The sequence below is a fragment of the Chelon labrosus genome (genome assembly GCF_963514085.1).
Source record: "Chelon labrosus genome assembly, chromosome: 4".
NCBI classification, from domain to species: Eukaryota; Metazoa; Chordata; class Actinopteri; order Mugiliformes; family Mugilidae; genus Chelon; species Chelon labrosus.
Genome location: NC_140340.1, coordinates 30,685,690 through 30,702,376, shown reverse-complemented (window position 1 = coordinate 30,702,376; position 16,687 = coordinate 30,685,690). Strand labels below are relative to the sequence as shown.

The window sequence follows — 16,687 nt, the reverse complement described above, 5'->3', positions numbered from 1 at the left end:
CTTTATGTTATGGTGGATCTAATAAAACTATTATGTGCATCCTAAATACAGTATCACTGGGAGTATATGAGAAAATGAGTATTTTTGCAACTTAGTTGGACTGACTCTCAAAAGTTGTTATTGATCCTTTTTCTAATTAAGAGGGAGAATAGGTTGACTGGTTGTTCCTTATAAATAGCTAAGCATTACTAGTGATGAATAGCCATGTTGAAGTTAATAATTCATAATAAACCATTATTGATTCATTAATTATGAGCTGTGCTTTGAGTTTGATAGTACAAATGTTCCACTACTGTCCTGTATTCATCCCTCCATATGTTTGTGTGTGCGTGTACGTGTGTGTGCGTGTGTATGTGGTTTTTATAGACACTGTGGCTACAGCAAAGCCTTCCAGGACTCTGATGAGGAGAAGATGCATTACCAGAATGGTCACGGTATGTTTGTCCCATTCCTCAATTTATTACCAATAATAGGTTAGATCGCATTCCTCCAAGAGCTCGCATTTTCATCCCTGTGTAATAAAGTTCATCCTCAGAGCAAACAGTTTTCAGCAGGCTCTGAGTGATTTCAGGAGAATGCACTCTTTCTTCTGTGTGTGCTGTTTATTCTCTCTCTCCCTCAGTCTGATCCTTTCTCCGAGTCATTTCTTCCCCTTTCATCAGGCTTTCCCTGCACACACCAGTGACAGGGGGCTCAGATGCGATGTTGCTCTCATTCTGCGATATGTGACCAAATGCTAATGTTGTTTATCTTAGTGTCATTCCCCGATGCGAGGTTCTACATCGACCCACACACGTACGAGGACCCCTGCCAGGCGGTCCACGAGTTCGCCAGAGAAATTGAAGCTTCCAGGATCAAAATAGAGAAAATCATTGGTTCAGGTAAAACCATGAACTTGACAGACACACACATGCTCACACACACACCCACACACACAGGGACACACACACACACACACACAAAATGTGAGAATCATTGGCCAAGCTAACTTAAAATCATTGGCCGGTGTAAAGGCTGTGGTGTGCAGCAGAGAGGAGGATAGCAGAGTGGAATCAGAGCGTTACGTGGGGCTGTCAATCAGAGCTCCTCAGACAGGCAGGGAATACTAACTGTGTCAGCTTCACAACACACTGTGTTACATATGACTGCTGTAGCCACAAAGACAAACAGCAATCCCATATACGTAGTTTATAGTTCTTATGAGTTAAATACAAGCGTCAGTGTTAATGTTGACAGACACTTTTGATTTAGTTTTAGTCCTAGTCCTTCAGACGAAAATGTTTTTTAGTCTTAGTCATATTTTAGTTATTTTTATCTTTGATAGTTTGCCTAGTTTTAGTCGACGAAAAGTCATTACATTTTTGTAGACATTTAATTCTTACATTTAGTCAAACTGCAACTTTAGACCACTGAATTAAGCTTATATATGTTGCAGACAGGTGAATCCAGGTATCAGGCTGTATTGACTCTGCACTCTTAACACTTGTGCAGTTCTACACATCCCTTCCTAGAGTTGGAGATCAGCCTGCTGTGTTGTCCGTGTTGGGTGTTATCCAAGGACACCCAAGAACATTTATTCCGGGAACTACATTTATAGTAAATTTAGTTTGTGAAATGCTAACCCATTATACACTTTCCTGTACACTGTTTAAATATGTGTCTGTAAAAAGTCAGCAGAAAGCAATAACTTCATGTAGTTTAAAACAGATTTCTGTAACTTCATAGTCAGCTTACTTACCATGATGCAGGCTGCAGAAATAGCAGAGGGATGCACGTATTCTTCCCGCTCATTTGTCCACAAACCAGAGGGTTAGCGGTTCGATCCCTGAACGTGCCACACGCCAAAGTGTCCTTGAGCAAGACGCTGAACGTTGCTCCCAGTGCTCACACACCTCACTGGTGTGTGAATGTGTGTGTGCTTGTGTGAGCAAATAGGTAGATGTGTCTGTCACTGTAAAGCTCTTTGAGTACCAATAGGTGGAAGGGGGCTAAAACAAGGCCATTTACAGAAGAAATAGTATTTTTCATAATTTTCATCATCGTCTCCGTTAACAAAACTGCACTAGCATGAATGTATAATTAGCTAACTTCAAACAAGTATCCTGTGTGGACGCACAGTCTATAAGTGGACTGCTTTCTCTTATCTATCCTGGCAAATTAACTGACACACTCTCATTTACACAAATGGCTTAAAAGGATGTGGGGGTGCAATGGATATCCAGTACAGAGGGATATATTTAAAGGTTGGATGTGTTTGAAGTGCTGCATTAGGCTGTCCCTCTGCCATGTGTTCAGGGGAGTTTGGGGAGGTGTGCTACGGACGCATGAGGCTCCCGGGGAAACGAGACATCCCAGTGGCACTGAAGACCCTCAAGGCAGGGTACACAGAGAAACAGAAGAGGGACTTCCTGGCTGAGGCATCCATAATGGCTCAGTTCGACCACCCCAACGTCATCCGCCTGGAGGGAGTCGTAACCCACAGTATGTTGCAGCTAAAACTATACTTCAGTGTGAAGAAGTAGTTATTTTAAAGATTATTTTCATTGACGTAGGGGCGTCACAAGGTCTGTATTTATCCTGAACTGTTGGGTAAAAGATGCAGAGGTTAGTATTAGATTTCAGTTTAGTATGTCAAACAGTTACTCTCAGGATATAGTTTTTATGTCTATATGTGTGCACTCCTGAAGCAGAAAAGCCTGGAAAGGTTTGACTTTCACCATTTGTTATGTCAGGGTTAGCCTTTAAAGCTGGCAGACTGTGTGATTTTTATTGATCTTGTAAAACGTGTTAACGCACACTACACCTCTTACTCGACCTACTCACGGCTAGAACCTGGGACTTGTTTGCTCAAGTTGAACTGCACAAAGTCAGTTTGTCCAGTGACGCTTCCAATAAAGTGCGTTCAAACAAGACAACCATCTCCTCAGTGTTGACAAAAAGAGAGAAAGGCAGCGCCGCTGCAACTGCACTGCTGGCTGAGGTCTCGGATCCTGTTTTTGTTTACTGTTGCCAAAACTCTCTTATCATTTGAAACACAATTTCAGTACTGTAAGATACAAGGGAAATATATCATTTCAGTCAGCATAAATACTATTTGAGTATGCGTGCCACTGCTACATATTGTAAGTAATTAAAAAGCAAAACAAAATAATTGAATTTAACGTTTTGCAACAGTCAGTTTAACTTTACCTGAGCTTATACAGGCCAGAATATTAGTGACATTTGAGTTATTTCTTTATGTTATTGACAATTTCTTATTGATGCTGTAGCTGAGAAATTGATAAATATAAAAAAAAAAATGGTATTTTATGGATTTCTTTATTTTCACCTGTGTACTTAAAATATACTGAGCTGTGCACTGAAATATGCTCCAAACGGACCGTTGGACCCCTACTGTAAAGTAATTATTAATGGGCTACAACGGTCATAAACTGCCATCTGCAGCATTTTCAAAGCTACCAAACCATATCATACTTGTATCTACAGATCAGTAGCATCAAATAGCTTTCAGTGAGGTGGTAATTGTGGTAATGTATGGAACACAACAGCACTTCTTTCTTTCAACGCACCCCATCTGACAGATTAGAGACATGTCCTTGTTTACTGTTTATTAAAACCACTCAATTATTCTCACATGAGGCACTTTAACGGGTCAGCTCATCAAACTCAACATCCACAGCTCCAAACTGTGAGCATGTTTCACTGAGAACGACGTGCTCCCGAAATAAAACTGACACATTCAGAATATAAACCGTTCCAGTGGGATATCTATAGATTATTGGAGTACCTGACATACCGTTTCTGAACACAGATGTTTTTTTGTGTGATTCTTTTTTTAATTACATTGATTTGCGCATATTAGTTGCCATTCATTTGAATTGTAATGCTGTCATCAGCAGCAATTTCATCCTGTGTCCCAACTCCATATCAAATGGTGCAATGTACTGTTTTATATCATAAACCATACAGTGTGTCAACAGGAAATGAGTTGCAACACGTACATGCAGTTTTAGAATGCTACTATTAAACATGCAGAGAGAAAAATATATTACTTCATAAGGAAAACTATTGTATATGTAGCTGCGTCATAATCATTTAATTTTTTTAATGTGTTTACAACAATGAGCAACAACAAGCTTTTTAGGATGCAAACTGAACCTTCGACTATACTTGAGTTGTCTTTTTTTTGCTTTGAAGCATCATTAGAGACAAGAGACACTGTCTGCTTGATTAGACACCTTGAAGGGTGAAAACACTGCATGGGTTTGAAGCGTGCATTAACTAATCACTTAAACATCCAAGGAGGAAAAAAAGTACAAAAAATATTCAGAATTAAGCCTCTGTATTTACTCAACACATGCAGCACATGCAGTTCAATAGTGCATAGGAAATATGCTGCAGATACACAAGTCAGCACAGGATTAATCCCGCATGTCTCTATTTTGTCTCTGCAGGCAAACCAGTGATGATCATTACTGAGTACATGGAGAATGGCTCTCTGGACTCCTTCCTCAGGGTTGGTATCAAGGTTCTTAATTGAAAAGATTATAGGTTCCTGTTAGCTTTTAATGTTGTCTAATTTTAGTTGTTTTACTGCACGTCTCAGTGAGCAGCCTCCTCCGTCTGTGTTTGTGTAATGATTGCCTAATCATTTTTGTGGAGAATTTGTCTTTGCCTCTTCACACTTTTGTAGTGGCCCTAAAAGCTCACATCATTGCAACGTAAGAAAACGCATGTAAATAAATAAGCAAATTAATAATATCTTCACCGATGTGACAACACATATGGAGAATTTGGAAAAAATAAATACTATAAATGCATAAAACGGCATATTTTCAGTGGCTCCTGGAAACATGTCAGCTGTCAGTTGTGTTTCTGTGTTCGATTTCCCTCTTTGCACCACCTCCTCCAAATATTGCACATGTTGTCAACTTGCTGAAGACGCTTTCTCAGTTTGCTGGAGTTTTATTTCTCTGCGTTTTCATAAGTTGCGCTGCATTGAGCACTCACGACCTCTGTAATTTCCAGTGAAAGCAACGTGTCTCTATTCAAGACGCTTGTGTGAAAATGAACTTTAAAAAGAAAGCTTTGATGTCCTTCATTTGTTTTGATCCCCCAGTGGATTTTCATCTGCTTTTATGAGCCTGTGACTTTATAGAACTGTCTCGCAATGTTTAAGGCGACGCTATTCTTCAGTTTCTGTGAAATGTAAGAATCAGAGATACAGTGCCTGTATTTTACTGTAGAGTGATGTTACCACTATTGTTTCCACCAGTGGTTCAGAAAAACAAAAGTTAACATTACAAGGTTAATTGAACATTGTATTACACTGACAATGTCAAACAACCCAGTGTTTGCACACAGGAAAAATACTGCAGATTATTACTTAAAATCAAATCCCCGTCGTGTTTTATTCTCTTATCTTTACTCTTTTCTCTATCTTGATTAAAATCTCTTCTGTTATCCGTCAGCTCATCTTCTTTGCTGCTATATCATCACATTATTTTTTGATCTGACACCCTCCTTCCTTGCCTCCTTCCTCTCCTTTTCTGTTCTCTCGTCTTTTAGAGACACGACGGCCAGTTTACCATCATCCAGCTGGTCGGGTTGCTGCGCGGCATCGCGGCAGGTATGACCTACCTGTCTGACCTGGGCTACATCCACCGAGACCTGGCCGCCCGCAACATCCTGGTCAACAGCAACCTGGTGTGTAAGGTGTCTGACTTCGGGCTGTCCAGAGTACTGGAGGATGACCCCGACGCTGCATACACCACCAGTGTGAGTTTTCACATTGAGGCAAGCATTAATGCAGCAACACACACAAACACAGCTCTTTAAGGTATTTGGGAATGTTTGGGATGTTTCTCAATGGAATAACCTAAAATACTTAAGCTCAAGCCAGACAACTGCTGCTTGAAATACTCCACTTGGACTTAAGACATATACGTATACACATATATATATTTATGCTACTTACAGGATGCATTTAATACCTGACTTACAGCCTATCATATGGGAGGAAAGAAAGAGAAGAATAAGGATGCTCCAGCCTTTATGTTTGTTATTTTACCATGAAAGACACTAATGAGTTGCCTTTTTTGGGAAACATATCAGCATCGTTGAACAGATTAGGGACTCGTAGTCAGTATATTAAAAGGCTTGTACAACAGTTACATATCAAAGTATCCTGACCCGATGGCAGGAACACCATCAAATTTGACTTATCTCACCCTTCTTCCTTTCGCAAAACATACCTGCTGAACAGTCTTTCCATGTAACACCTGGTTAAAGACCTCTGCAACTATAGGATGTTCTGATTCAGATTCTCTGATGTTGGATCGTTGGAAATTTTTTATTAATTTATTTATTTGTTTGTTTTTTTTTGCAGGAATAATGAAGAATTATGTTTATTTATTGTGAAGCACATGCAGCCAGTGCTGAGTACCATGTATCCGGCTCATGACTGCTGCATACTTGACTAAGAACTCCTTATGATGAGTAAAGTCAACTCTATAGTATAAACCCACTTAAAGCTGTATTGTGCATAGTGACAGTCTATATATACTGTGCATATAGTAGCAGTGAAATTATCACAACAAATATAAAAGACAAAGAGAATTATACGTTAACAGAAGCTATACAGGAATTCAGTCAGATGAAAATGTGGAAGGGAGCAAAGTGTCTCAGTACCGCCAGTGCTCCAGTAGAGAGTAGTCAAATATGAAACCTGGAGACTGGAGACAGACGTATTGAATCTTAACTAGGAAAAAAAAAAAAGCCTCCAGAATCTGATGCTATCAGTTAACAGATGGAGATCAGCAGTTGACACATTTGTCTGTTACAGTCCGTTAAAGCTCAGCAATCAGATTATAGTGAGCAAGGTGATTATGTGCATCATCACTCCTGAAGGGTAAAAGGATCGTAGATTGCGATATTGCAAACACTATAGGATCATTACAGCACACCTCCAGTTAATGCGGGATAATGGTTGAAGATTAATAGAGTTCCCATTACTGCCTGGAATTTGCTGCAAGTTGAACAAAGCTGCTTATTTCATGGAGTCCAAAGTGGCAGCAAAAGTCACTTTGAAGAAGCTGAAAGTATTGAGACAATGAGTTACGGAGAGGGGATTTCACTGACTGTTGAGCAACACGTCAAGCGCCTGTAATGGGCTACATTTAGAGTGTAACCTTCGGATGTTTAAAATAACCCACAGGGAGCACTCTGTTTGTTTAGGAAGTGATGTATCCATTTGTCAACCTAATTAAGTGTCACTTTTATATCAAGACTAATGCAAGTAGTTCACATACTTGCTAACATCTGCAAGTCTATTCTTGTCCCAAACACATTTCCACACTGGCTCTCATTTTTGAGTCCTTTATCATTTTCCATCTCATGAACATTTAACATTTATTAACTAATTGACTTTAGTACAGTCCTTAGCAAGTACATTATGTTATATTCTGTTTCTGTTTCACTGCATTTAAGAGGGAAGTGATAGATTCCTACTTGTTTTGAATGATTTTACTGCTATTTCTGTAGTTTATACTCTACTGTTCTGTCTGCTCTTGAGCAAAACACTGAACTCGGAGTTGCTTCCAGTCCTTGGCACTGGTGCGTGAATGTGTGTGTGCTTGTGTGAACAAATGTGTAGATGTGTCATTGTGCCTGTAATGCACTTAAAGCTCGGTACCAATTGGTAGAAAATATATACGGTATATAAATGCAAGGCCATAACAAAGTAAAGGATGTTTTTATACATAGATATAAAAAGCACATGTTGGAATATTGTTAATAATAACATCAGTGGTATTTTCTAAGACTTTAGACTTTCCTCCACAGACTCTGAAGACAAAGTGGTGGAGTAGTTCCAAAACTGTATTCTCCTACATCCCTCCACAGGCCTGTCAGATACTACCTATCAATAGCACTGTACTTACCTGCAAGTCGAGTTTCAGTTAATTTTGTTATTTAACTAATAATAATGTGTGTGGACTGAATCATTGTTTAGAAATTGTCTTGTATCCATTGGACTCAATGTTTAAATCGATTTTATAATTTAGCCTTTGTATAACTGACACTCTGAGTGATTTAAAAATCACTTATCCATAAAAGTTGTTCTCTATTCAATTTCAACAATTTATTGTATTTTCTGTTTCAACAGTTCTGTCTATTACCAAGAACCATTTAAACCATGTATCCATTACTTTAAAGTGACATCTCAACAGTTAATCCATTGTTGCATCTTATTTCAAAAATGGTTATCATTTCAAGTTCAACCATTAATGAGAGCAGTTAAACTATTTGTCGCTCGTAGCTATTGCATAGCAACTTTTTCATTATTATTTAACCCATTTACATGTTACTTTAAGGTAAGTATGCCAAAAGAATTTTAGCTAATTCAACTGTTTTATCCTGCTTTTCTGTTTGCTTATTTCTATCTTACCTACAACTAGCCGCAAATTGTGTTTTTTTTTAACGTGTCCATCTATATATTTTTTTTATTAATAATTTCAAGTAATCTCTGGTAGATGGATAAGTACCCCGTGGGAATCACTCATCACATCATGGTAAACAGTGGTGGATTTCGGCCATGATTGTATTTCTGTCTCCCGTCAACATTAACTGCTTCAAAGATAACAAAAAAGCACCTCAAGTGTGTTTAAAACATTTTTGTACAACTGAGAATGGATGCTTTCTGAATTTGTCTCAGTGAGTCTGTTACATCCTTCTTGAACTTTTCCATATTTGTGACAGGGTGGAAAAATCCCAATCCGCTGGACAGCCCCGGAGGCCATAGCATACAGGAAGTTCTCCTCTTCCAGTGATGTGTGGAGCTACGGTGTTGTCATGTGGGAGGTGATGTCCTATGGAGAGCGGCCATACTGGAACCTCACCAACAGAGATGTGAGCTCTGTTTGCTGAACCAAATACCACTGACTGACTAAAGCTAACCTGTTATTTATTTCCATAATCAGGCACTGTAGTCTCATGCACATTTTGCTGAACGTGTGCAGGTGATAAAATCAGTGGAAGAGGGCTACAGACTGCCTGCTCCAATGGGCTGCCCTGCTGCTCTACACACACTCATGCTGGACTGCTGGCAGAAGGATCGCAACGAGAGGCCACGCTTTTGCCAGATAGTCACTGTTCTTGACAAGCTAATCCGTAACCCAGAGAATCTGAAGTCTATGGACACACTCTGCAGGTGGGTGGGCAAGTGAATAGATCCATATTTGCAGCAACGCAACATGGGCGCATTGTGTCACATGCCAAGGGCTCTTTTGATTTAATTTGGCCAGACAGTTCGCCAACATTTAATCAAATATTGGTTCATGTGATTAGTGGATTAAACTGCAAATCAAAGCAAGACACTGACTGCGTGGTGCTGAGGAGATGATCTCCTGGACAATATATGGTGACAGACTGTTAGGCTGCTAAGTAACTGTCCTGGTGTGGGAAGCAGAGTAAATCCAATCTTATCCCGCTGCTATCAAACATGGCCACAGTAGGATAAAGTTGCAGCCTAAAGTTTCCCTCGAAGTTCTGTGGCAGATGAAGCGAGCGGTCATGTTCATTTTCCAATAAGCCCATCTCTGATAGACGCGTTGTGCGTTAAGTAAAAACCTCGCTGTGATATTGACATTGATCCGCAGTGGATCCGCGAGCGATTTGAGAGGACACCCGGGCTGAGGATGGACCTGTGTAAATTGCTCAGTTCAGATCCCAGGTCCTCCCAAGTCAGTGGTGCATGGCACTGTGCATCCATATGTGCGTGTATGTGTGTAAGAGAGAGAGAGAGAGATAGAGGAAGAGAGAGAAACAGCAGGTAGAAGAGGCAGAAGAAAAGGTGGAGCATTTTTTCTCCATGTATTAATCTACCTAAAGCAGCCATCCTGCAACCACAGCCACCACCTCTTCTCTATCATTTTAACTGCTATTGATCTTCTGTCTCGCTTACTTGCACATTGTTAAATGTGCTCTACCTCTTGCTCACTTTTTGATCCTTCTCGTTTTCGGACTCTCTCCAACTAATCTTTTTGTCTTCCTATTCATTTTCCTCCTTCTCTCTCTCTGCCTATCTACTGCCACCTGCCTCTCTTGCTCTCTGTCACAGTTTAAACAGTCCTCCACTGATGGAGAGAGCGATCCCAGACTTCAGCAGCTGTAACTCAGTAGATGATTGGCTGGACACCATAAAGATGGGCCGCTACAAGGACCACTTTGCTGCAGGGGGGTACCACACTTTGGGGCACGTCATAAGCATGAACCAAGGGTAGGTATTGACTGTGATGGAGAGTGGTAACAGCTCAGAGGTGATGGTGGTCATTGAGATCTACAGCGTAGCCTCACATGCGATAAAGCTGAGTGCAACAACTGAGAATGTCAACATACATACCATCTAGTCTGGGAACATCCTACATGCCATCAACCAACATGCCAACTACTCTCGCAACAACCTACACACCATCTACTCAGGCAACATCCAACATAAGTCTGTCATAGAACTGAAGACGCTACTTGCATGAGTGGCAAAACATCTTCAAGCAACTTTACAAGTCCAGTTTCACTCATTTCTGCTTATTTTTTGGATACCATGACCTGGGTGACCAAGAACCTTCACAGAGACTGCACCTAGGTCTTAAACTGTTCAACTGGCACAATAAAGTTAGCTGTAGTTTGACAGAAAATAAATACAGCTCTTTTCATTAATTACCAAATTCTTATGAGTTACTTTTACTGAGCTCTACAGAGGGGAAAATAAACTAGTGGAAGTCGGCAACGAAAAGAAAACTGTTGAAGAATGGGAATGAAATGAGCAAACAGTGTGAACTGTGGTGGAATAATGTGGGTGATAAAGGCTTACCATTAATATAAATCTGTTTGGAATAGCAGGCTTTTTTCCTTAATTTAGTAGTTTTAGTAGTTAGTAAATAAATAAATATGTGGGTATATCGTCTTTATTCTAAAATCTGAGTGTGACGGAGCAATCTGCCATGGATCACTAAGATTTGTGTTTCTGTGCATGTGCCATGTAGGGACATCCAGAGGCTCGGGGTGACGCTGATGGGTCACCAGAAGAAGATAATGACCAGCGTCCAGCTGATGAGAGCACAAGTCCTCAACAAGAGTGTGCCGTCAGTGCACGTATAGCTCTGGTGCTGGGGTTTCTTCCTGCGGAAATCTGAGGAGCTTCTGTAAAGTCTAGAGAGACTCCATATGAAACAAGTTGATGAATGGGACCTTTACAAGACTTTTTCTCAAGAGAGTGAAGAACAAAATGTGAAAGCTTTTAACTAAGGAGCGAGTAAACATGACTTCTTTGGGACAAGTCCTACCTTTCTTTCTTTCCTTCCTGATTACATTGTCTCAGTTGAAATGTTTTATTTTATAAATGGAAAGACTGCCTTAATTACCACAAATTATTTAAATGTTGTTGTCTACAAAGAGAAGATAATTTATCAATCATGAGTTTATCAGAGTAATATGATTTATTAAACCGGGCAGTAGCAAGAGTAAATGGAATGATGTAGCGTGGTCGGGTGGGGGTGTTTTCTAATGTTCTGACGACACTCGCTGCATCTCTTGCAGTAACTGCATGAGGAGGAGGATGAGGCCCAGAGTGAGGCTTGTGCCAGAGAAATGTGGAGAAAAGTGAGTTAGGGCTCACCTGAGTTGCCAGATCGTCTCCACAGCGGAGAAGACCTATTTCACCCCAGGCTATTAATACCAACAACAGGCACATTTCTCCACCGTCCAACCTTGATGAATGACCCCAGGAGAACCCTAGAGCCCTCTGCCCAGTTTGAAGCTGCACGGCGCACAACTACTGTACTTGGAAGATGTGTGTGATTCAGTTACAGTGCACTTTATTCTACAATCTCTCTGTGTTGTAGAGGCTTTGCAGTTGTGTCACAGATCTCCTCACAGTCGCGACAGAATGCCACAATGTCGGTCCTTAAGCTGTTTTTGTCATTACAGAAATAATGAATAATTACATAATATTAAACCCAAGAAGAAAAACACTCATTAGTGTTACAAGAAACTCACTAATGAGATTTCTCCCAAAATTTTTGTCAATGTGTCAGTAAACTAAAAAAATATATTCAAGTAGCATACAATATGTGCATATATATGCATAATATTAAACAGTAGTGGTATTTTTTTTTATATTGTGCTAAATACTGCATCTGATGCATTTAAATATAGTGGGGATTTCCTCGTCGTAGGAAATTTATTCTGGATGCAGTTTTAAATTAGGCTTTAATGTAAATCAGGTGTATTTTAAATGCACTTTAAATGCATTTTATTCTCGGCCTTGAGAAAAGAAGTTTGACAAATTAATTTTAGTTCTTCAGTTTAGTGGGGAAGAATAAGAGAAAACACTGACCCGAAGTCAAACTCAGTTCCATGGGCTTTCTCGTTCAGTTTTAGAATTGGAAAACGCTTTTAAAATGTATTTAAAATATATTCCTAATGCATTTAAACATATACGTCGTTTCTCCTATCAAGTCAGGCATTTCCTTTATGTAATTCAGAAATACATTTTCATGCAGCTTAAAGACATTTTTACAATGCAAATTTAAGACTCCTTTTATGTGATTGAAAAAAAATCACATGAAAGATAAAATATTTTAATTTCATAGCTCGCAAGAGGCTAATTGGTTTACTGACAACTAGGTGCTAATGTTAGCTCTTAATACATTATCAGTTGTTTTTAGGTGTACAACAGAAGAGTAAAGTGTAAAGAGAGCAGTTTGCCACTGCTATCTAATTATCTAATTGCAAAATCAATCTTTTTTTGAACAAAACAACACCTGTTTACAATGACTGTGAAGGGCTACAATATGGCTGCCATCTTCCCACCAGGCATACAGTTCTGGCTAAATTGTGAGCCCAACAGTCCAGCTTTGATTGCAGTGTCTCTGAAAATACCCCACTACTGAGAAACCTGGAAAATTAGTTAATTATACATTTTATATGTACTGACAAATTTGGAATGTGAATTATATTATACATTTTATATTTACTTCAATAATCCCTTAAATGTAAGTCCAATAAATATTATTCAAGTATTGGTACCCTGTACACCTTTTCTTGCAATTAAAATTAGACTTCCATTCGTGGTAATCTTCCAATATTCCCAAACTGCTATTTCAGCATTTTCTGAATAATATTTTGCTGGGAGGGGTGTGTTACACCTGAAAGCTCTCTTCTTATTCTCCTGGCATTTATGAACAAAACGGTACAGAGACTTGTTTAATTTTGTAGAACTTTTGGGATCAACGTCAGCACTAACGCTACTTTGTGCAATAAATCTGTACCCCCGAGTACATATCTGAGCAGTTTCTTTTTCTTTTTTTTTCTTTTTTTGGTGAATGCTGGGAATATAGAACACATAAGCTACACAGACTGTAAAATAAAGTGTTACTTCTGATTAAATGTAATTACACTGTTTGCCTCAGTGTTGCTGAAAAGGTGAAGAACGTGTACGTATGTAGAATGTTTATATCTGAACACTCAAAAAGTACATAATCAGTCCTAACTTATACCCCGCTCCGCTCCGTGCCATCAAGAGAATGTCTTTTCTTGTGCAGCTCGGTAGGTTTTCCTCTAGATAGTTGATGTCAGTTTTTATTAGAGAACAACCTCATGATCTTTCTTGACTATGTATTATAGTGACATTTCACTACTGGTTTCAGACGACGTGTTTTTTCTTTAGGATGCTTTTGGAGACACTGGACTTGAACTGAAAACCCATCTTTTATAAAGTTAGGATATGTTTTTGCTAGATGAATTGATTTATAATGTATACAGCGAGTTCAGTCACTGGAAGGAAGAAAACAACAACTACAACTGGATTTATTCACATTTCATTATTTATTCATGCTCATTTGTTTTCCAGATAATACAACTCTGAGAGATTTTATTACAGTTGATGAATCATCTTTGTTGCTAATGATAAATCATAAATGTGCAAACTGTCCATAAATACACAATAAAGGAACGTTTGTCTGTGTGTGACTGCAACAGTGCGTTTTTGACTATTTGTAATGCAATCGAGAGTTGACACACCACAGTAGTAGCTACACTACTAAACCTCAAGGAAACGAGTTGTTGAACGTAAGCAAAAACATTTTTTTATCTATGTATTCATCAGGTATTTGATGGAGACCAAAACAGAGCTAAAACGTAAAATTGCCAGCATGTCTTCTGTACACGCACACATGCACTCTAAAAATTTAGACTACATTCATCCCAGATGCATTCATCATCCCTGCATGGGATTTTTCAGTGAGTCCATCTTGACAAACATAATAGACATCAGTGTGCAGACGTAAGTGCGCCTTCATTCAGGGGATTTGCTGCAGGAGCGCTGCATCATTTGAGCAATCGCCTCGTTACTTGTAATGAATATTTCTCCTGTTTTCTGAAAGGGCAGAGCTCAAGAAAATTCATCTCGGACTCATCTCTGACAAATCTTGGTCACATTTATATTCAGAGAGAGTTGTTTGATTAGGAATTTGACCTGAGCTTGGTGGCACTGTGATGTTCACTCTGCAACGCTCAGGATGAAAACAACTGCCTTCCATTGTGCTTGTTGGAGGTTTTTTTTTTGTCTTATTTTTTTATTTCTGTGGGAATGAGCCCTGACCTCACTCTGACACATAATTTTTTTAACTCAGAATGAACAGTGAAAAGGCCTGATGAATCTGTGTTTGAGTAGTTGTCCTTTCCTTCACCTTAGGAGGGCTGTTAGGAGATAATCCTCTCCTTGGTGAAACAAGACTTAACACTACATCATTAATCTCATTGCTGAGGCCGCGTTGCTTTGTTGCAACTGAGTCCCATGTCCAATTATCAGCCGCCGCGCCGTCCCCGTGACAATGGAGAGTCCCTCCCATCACTGAAGACCATCTATACTGTCCCCTGATTGACTTTCCTGAGAGTGGTGACGATAGTGCGAATATCGGCAATCAAGAACCCTCTGAGCGTCCCCCGGATGTCCCGCAGTCGACTGCGAATGGATCGCAAAGCCGAACATAACAGTGAGCGGTTTTAGCCTTTCTTATCTCCTCACAGCAGGACCACATCATGAGGGAGCGGCAGACAATACAGATGGATTTAAGCATCCATTGTCAAGTTTGCTCCTGTTGTTAAAGAAGTACAATAACAAAAAATCATTAACAAGCATTATAATCTGTGTAAATCTCTGCATAGTCATAATGAACTCTTTGCAAACAACCTTGGAACAATGCATGTGTATGGCTTGCAGTGTTGTAATTCCACCAGTATATTTCATCAGGCAAACTGGCTGTGAGAGAAGCCGTCACTGGAGACTGCCTCATCAGTTCACTATAGTCTGCTTTCTTCTTTATTATTTCTACTTTGCCATGTGGGGCCTTTTCCCCTAAACAGAACACATAATATCTTAATACCTCCATGATTTTACAGCACTTTATTTGACAAAATGGGAAAAGGTGTGCAGATTAATCACCACCAGACTTTTATTGGATTGACCTGAGACCTGTTTGACGCGAAATGCAATTAATACAGCTATACGAGGAAAAGGACACTCTGACTTCAGTTGCAAACTGTTGAAAAAGCCAGAAGCATTTCACAGTGTTTATTTATTTATTTATTTATTTGCATTGACTTTTGTGCAGAAAACAACCTGATAACTGGAGAAGTACCTGCTCAAGGTACAGCGGCTTGAGGTCATACCCCAGGAGAGGTCGAGGCTGGGGTCCAACTTTATCAGTTTGAACTAGCTTCTTCCTACAGATTTAGGTTTGCATAAAATTTCGTTTCCACAACTGGAATCAAAGAGACCGCATTTCCTCAGCAAGATTTTGCCAAGAGAAAGTCAATTTCTTTGTCATGTACAATCAGCTTTCCAATCAAGATTTTGCGAGTAAGCATGTGCAAGACATCAGACAAGCGTGCTATCACAGTGACAGCAATTAGGTGGAATGAATAGAGACATCATTGCATGCAGCCATGTGCCCTTGCTTTCGAAAAGGATTTTATTGAGTGCAACCAGATGCTAACACTAAGTGCAGTCTTTAAGTCTAACTAAGATGGTTTTCTACAGTTCATTCAAACACATTCATGCTGAGAGGACGAACCGTGTGCCCTCGTCAAAGACTGCCTCTCAATAAACTGTCAGACAAAGTAGCTTCTTGCATCAACAAAAAACTTCAATAAACATATCTTTCAAATTAAGGTAAGATGTTTTACTCAGAGTTTTCAGAGAGTAACAACTCAGTGAACTGAGCTGAGGCAGGTATTTAGTTGGTAAATGGCCTTGCTTTTATATACCGCTTTTCTACCTATTGGTACTCAAAGAGCTTTACAGTCACAGACACATCTACCCATTCGCTCACACAAGCACACACACATTCACACACCAGTGCCACGCACTGGGAGCAACTGGGGGTTCAGTGTCTTGCTCAAGGACACTTCGGCATGTGGCACATTCCAGGGATCGAACCGCTAACCCTCTGGTTCGTGGACAACCCGCTCTACCGCACATGATTTAACCTTGATCATGTGGATTTACTGATCCCGCAGACCTTTTCAGAATGAAAGAACCATAGCTCAGTAAACATATACAGCTAAATACTGATGACAAGAAAGAAGAAAGTTGTGGAAGGGGGAAAAAAATACTATTATAACTCATAAT

General features: G+C 39.6%; 1 protein-coding gene across 1 annotated transcript in view; it reads left to right on the top strand.

The window, feature by feature from the left end:
* Positions 1 to 11,206, top strand: part of epha8 (eph receptor A8) — a gene marked incomplete at its 5' end in the record, with an annotated part of 120,337 nt that extends 109,131 nt beyond the window's left edge. Inside the window, 9 exons of the mRNA XM_084543201.1 lie at positions 367 to 434; positions 756 to 881; positions 2,296 to 2,481; positions 4,455 to 4,516; positions 5,569 to 5,778; positions 8,758 to 8,907; positions 9,018 to 9,208; positions 10,118 to 10,276; positions 11,040 to 11,206. Of these exons, the coding sequence (XP_084399327.1) occupies positions 367 to 434; positions 756 to 881; positions 2,296 to 2,481; positions 4,455 to 4,516; positions 5,569 to 5,778; positions 8,758 to 8,907; positions 9,018 to 9,208; positions 10,118 to 10,276; positions 11,040 to 11,154 (1,267 nt within the window). The 3' untranslated portion in view covers positions 11,155 to 11,206. The remainder of the gene's footprint in view (positions 1 to 366; positions 435 to 755; positions 882 to 2,295; positions 2,482 to 4,454; positions 4,517 to 5,568; positions 5,779 to 8,757; positions 8,908 to 9,017; positions 9,209 to 10,117; positions 10,277 to 11,039) is intronic.
* Positions 11,207 to 16,687: the final 5,481 nt, after the last annotated feature.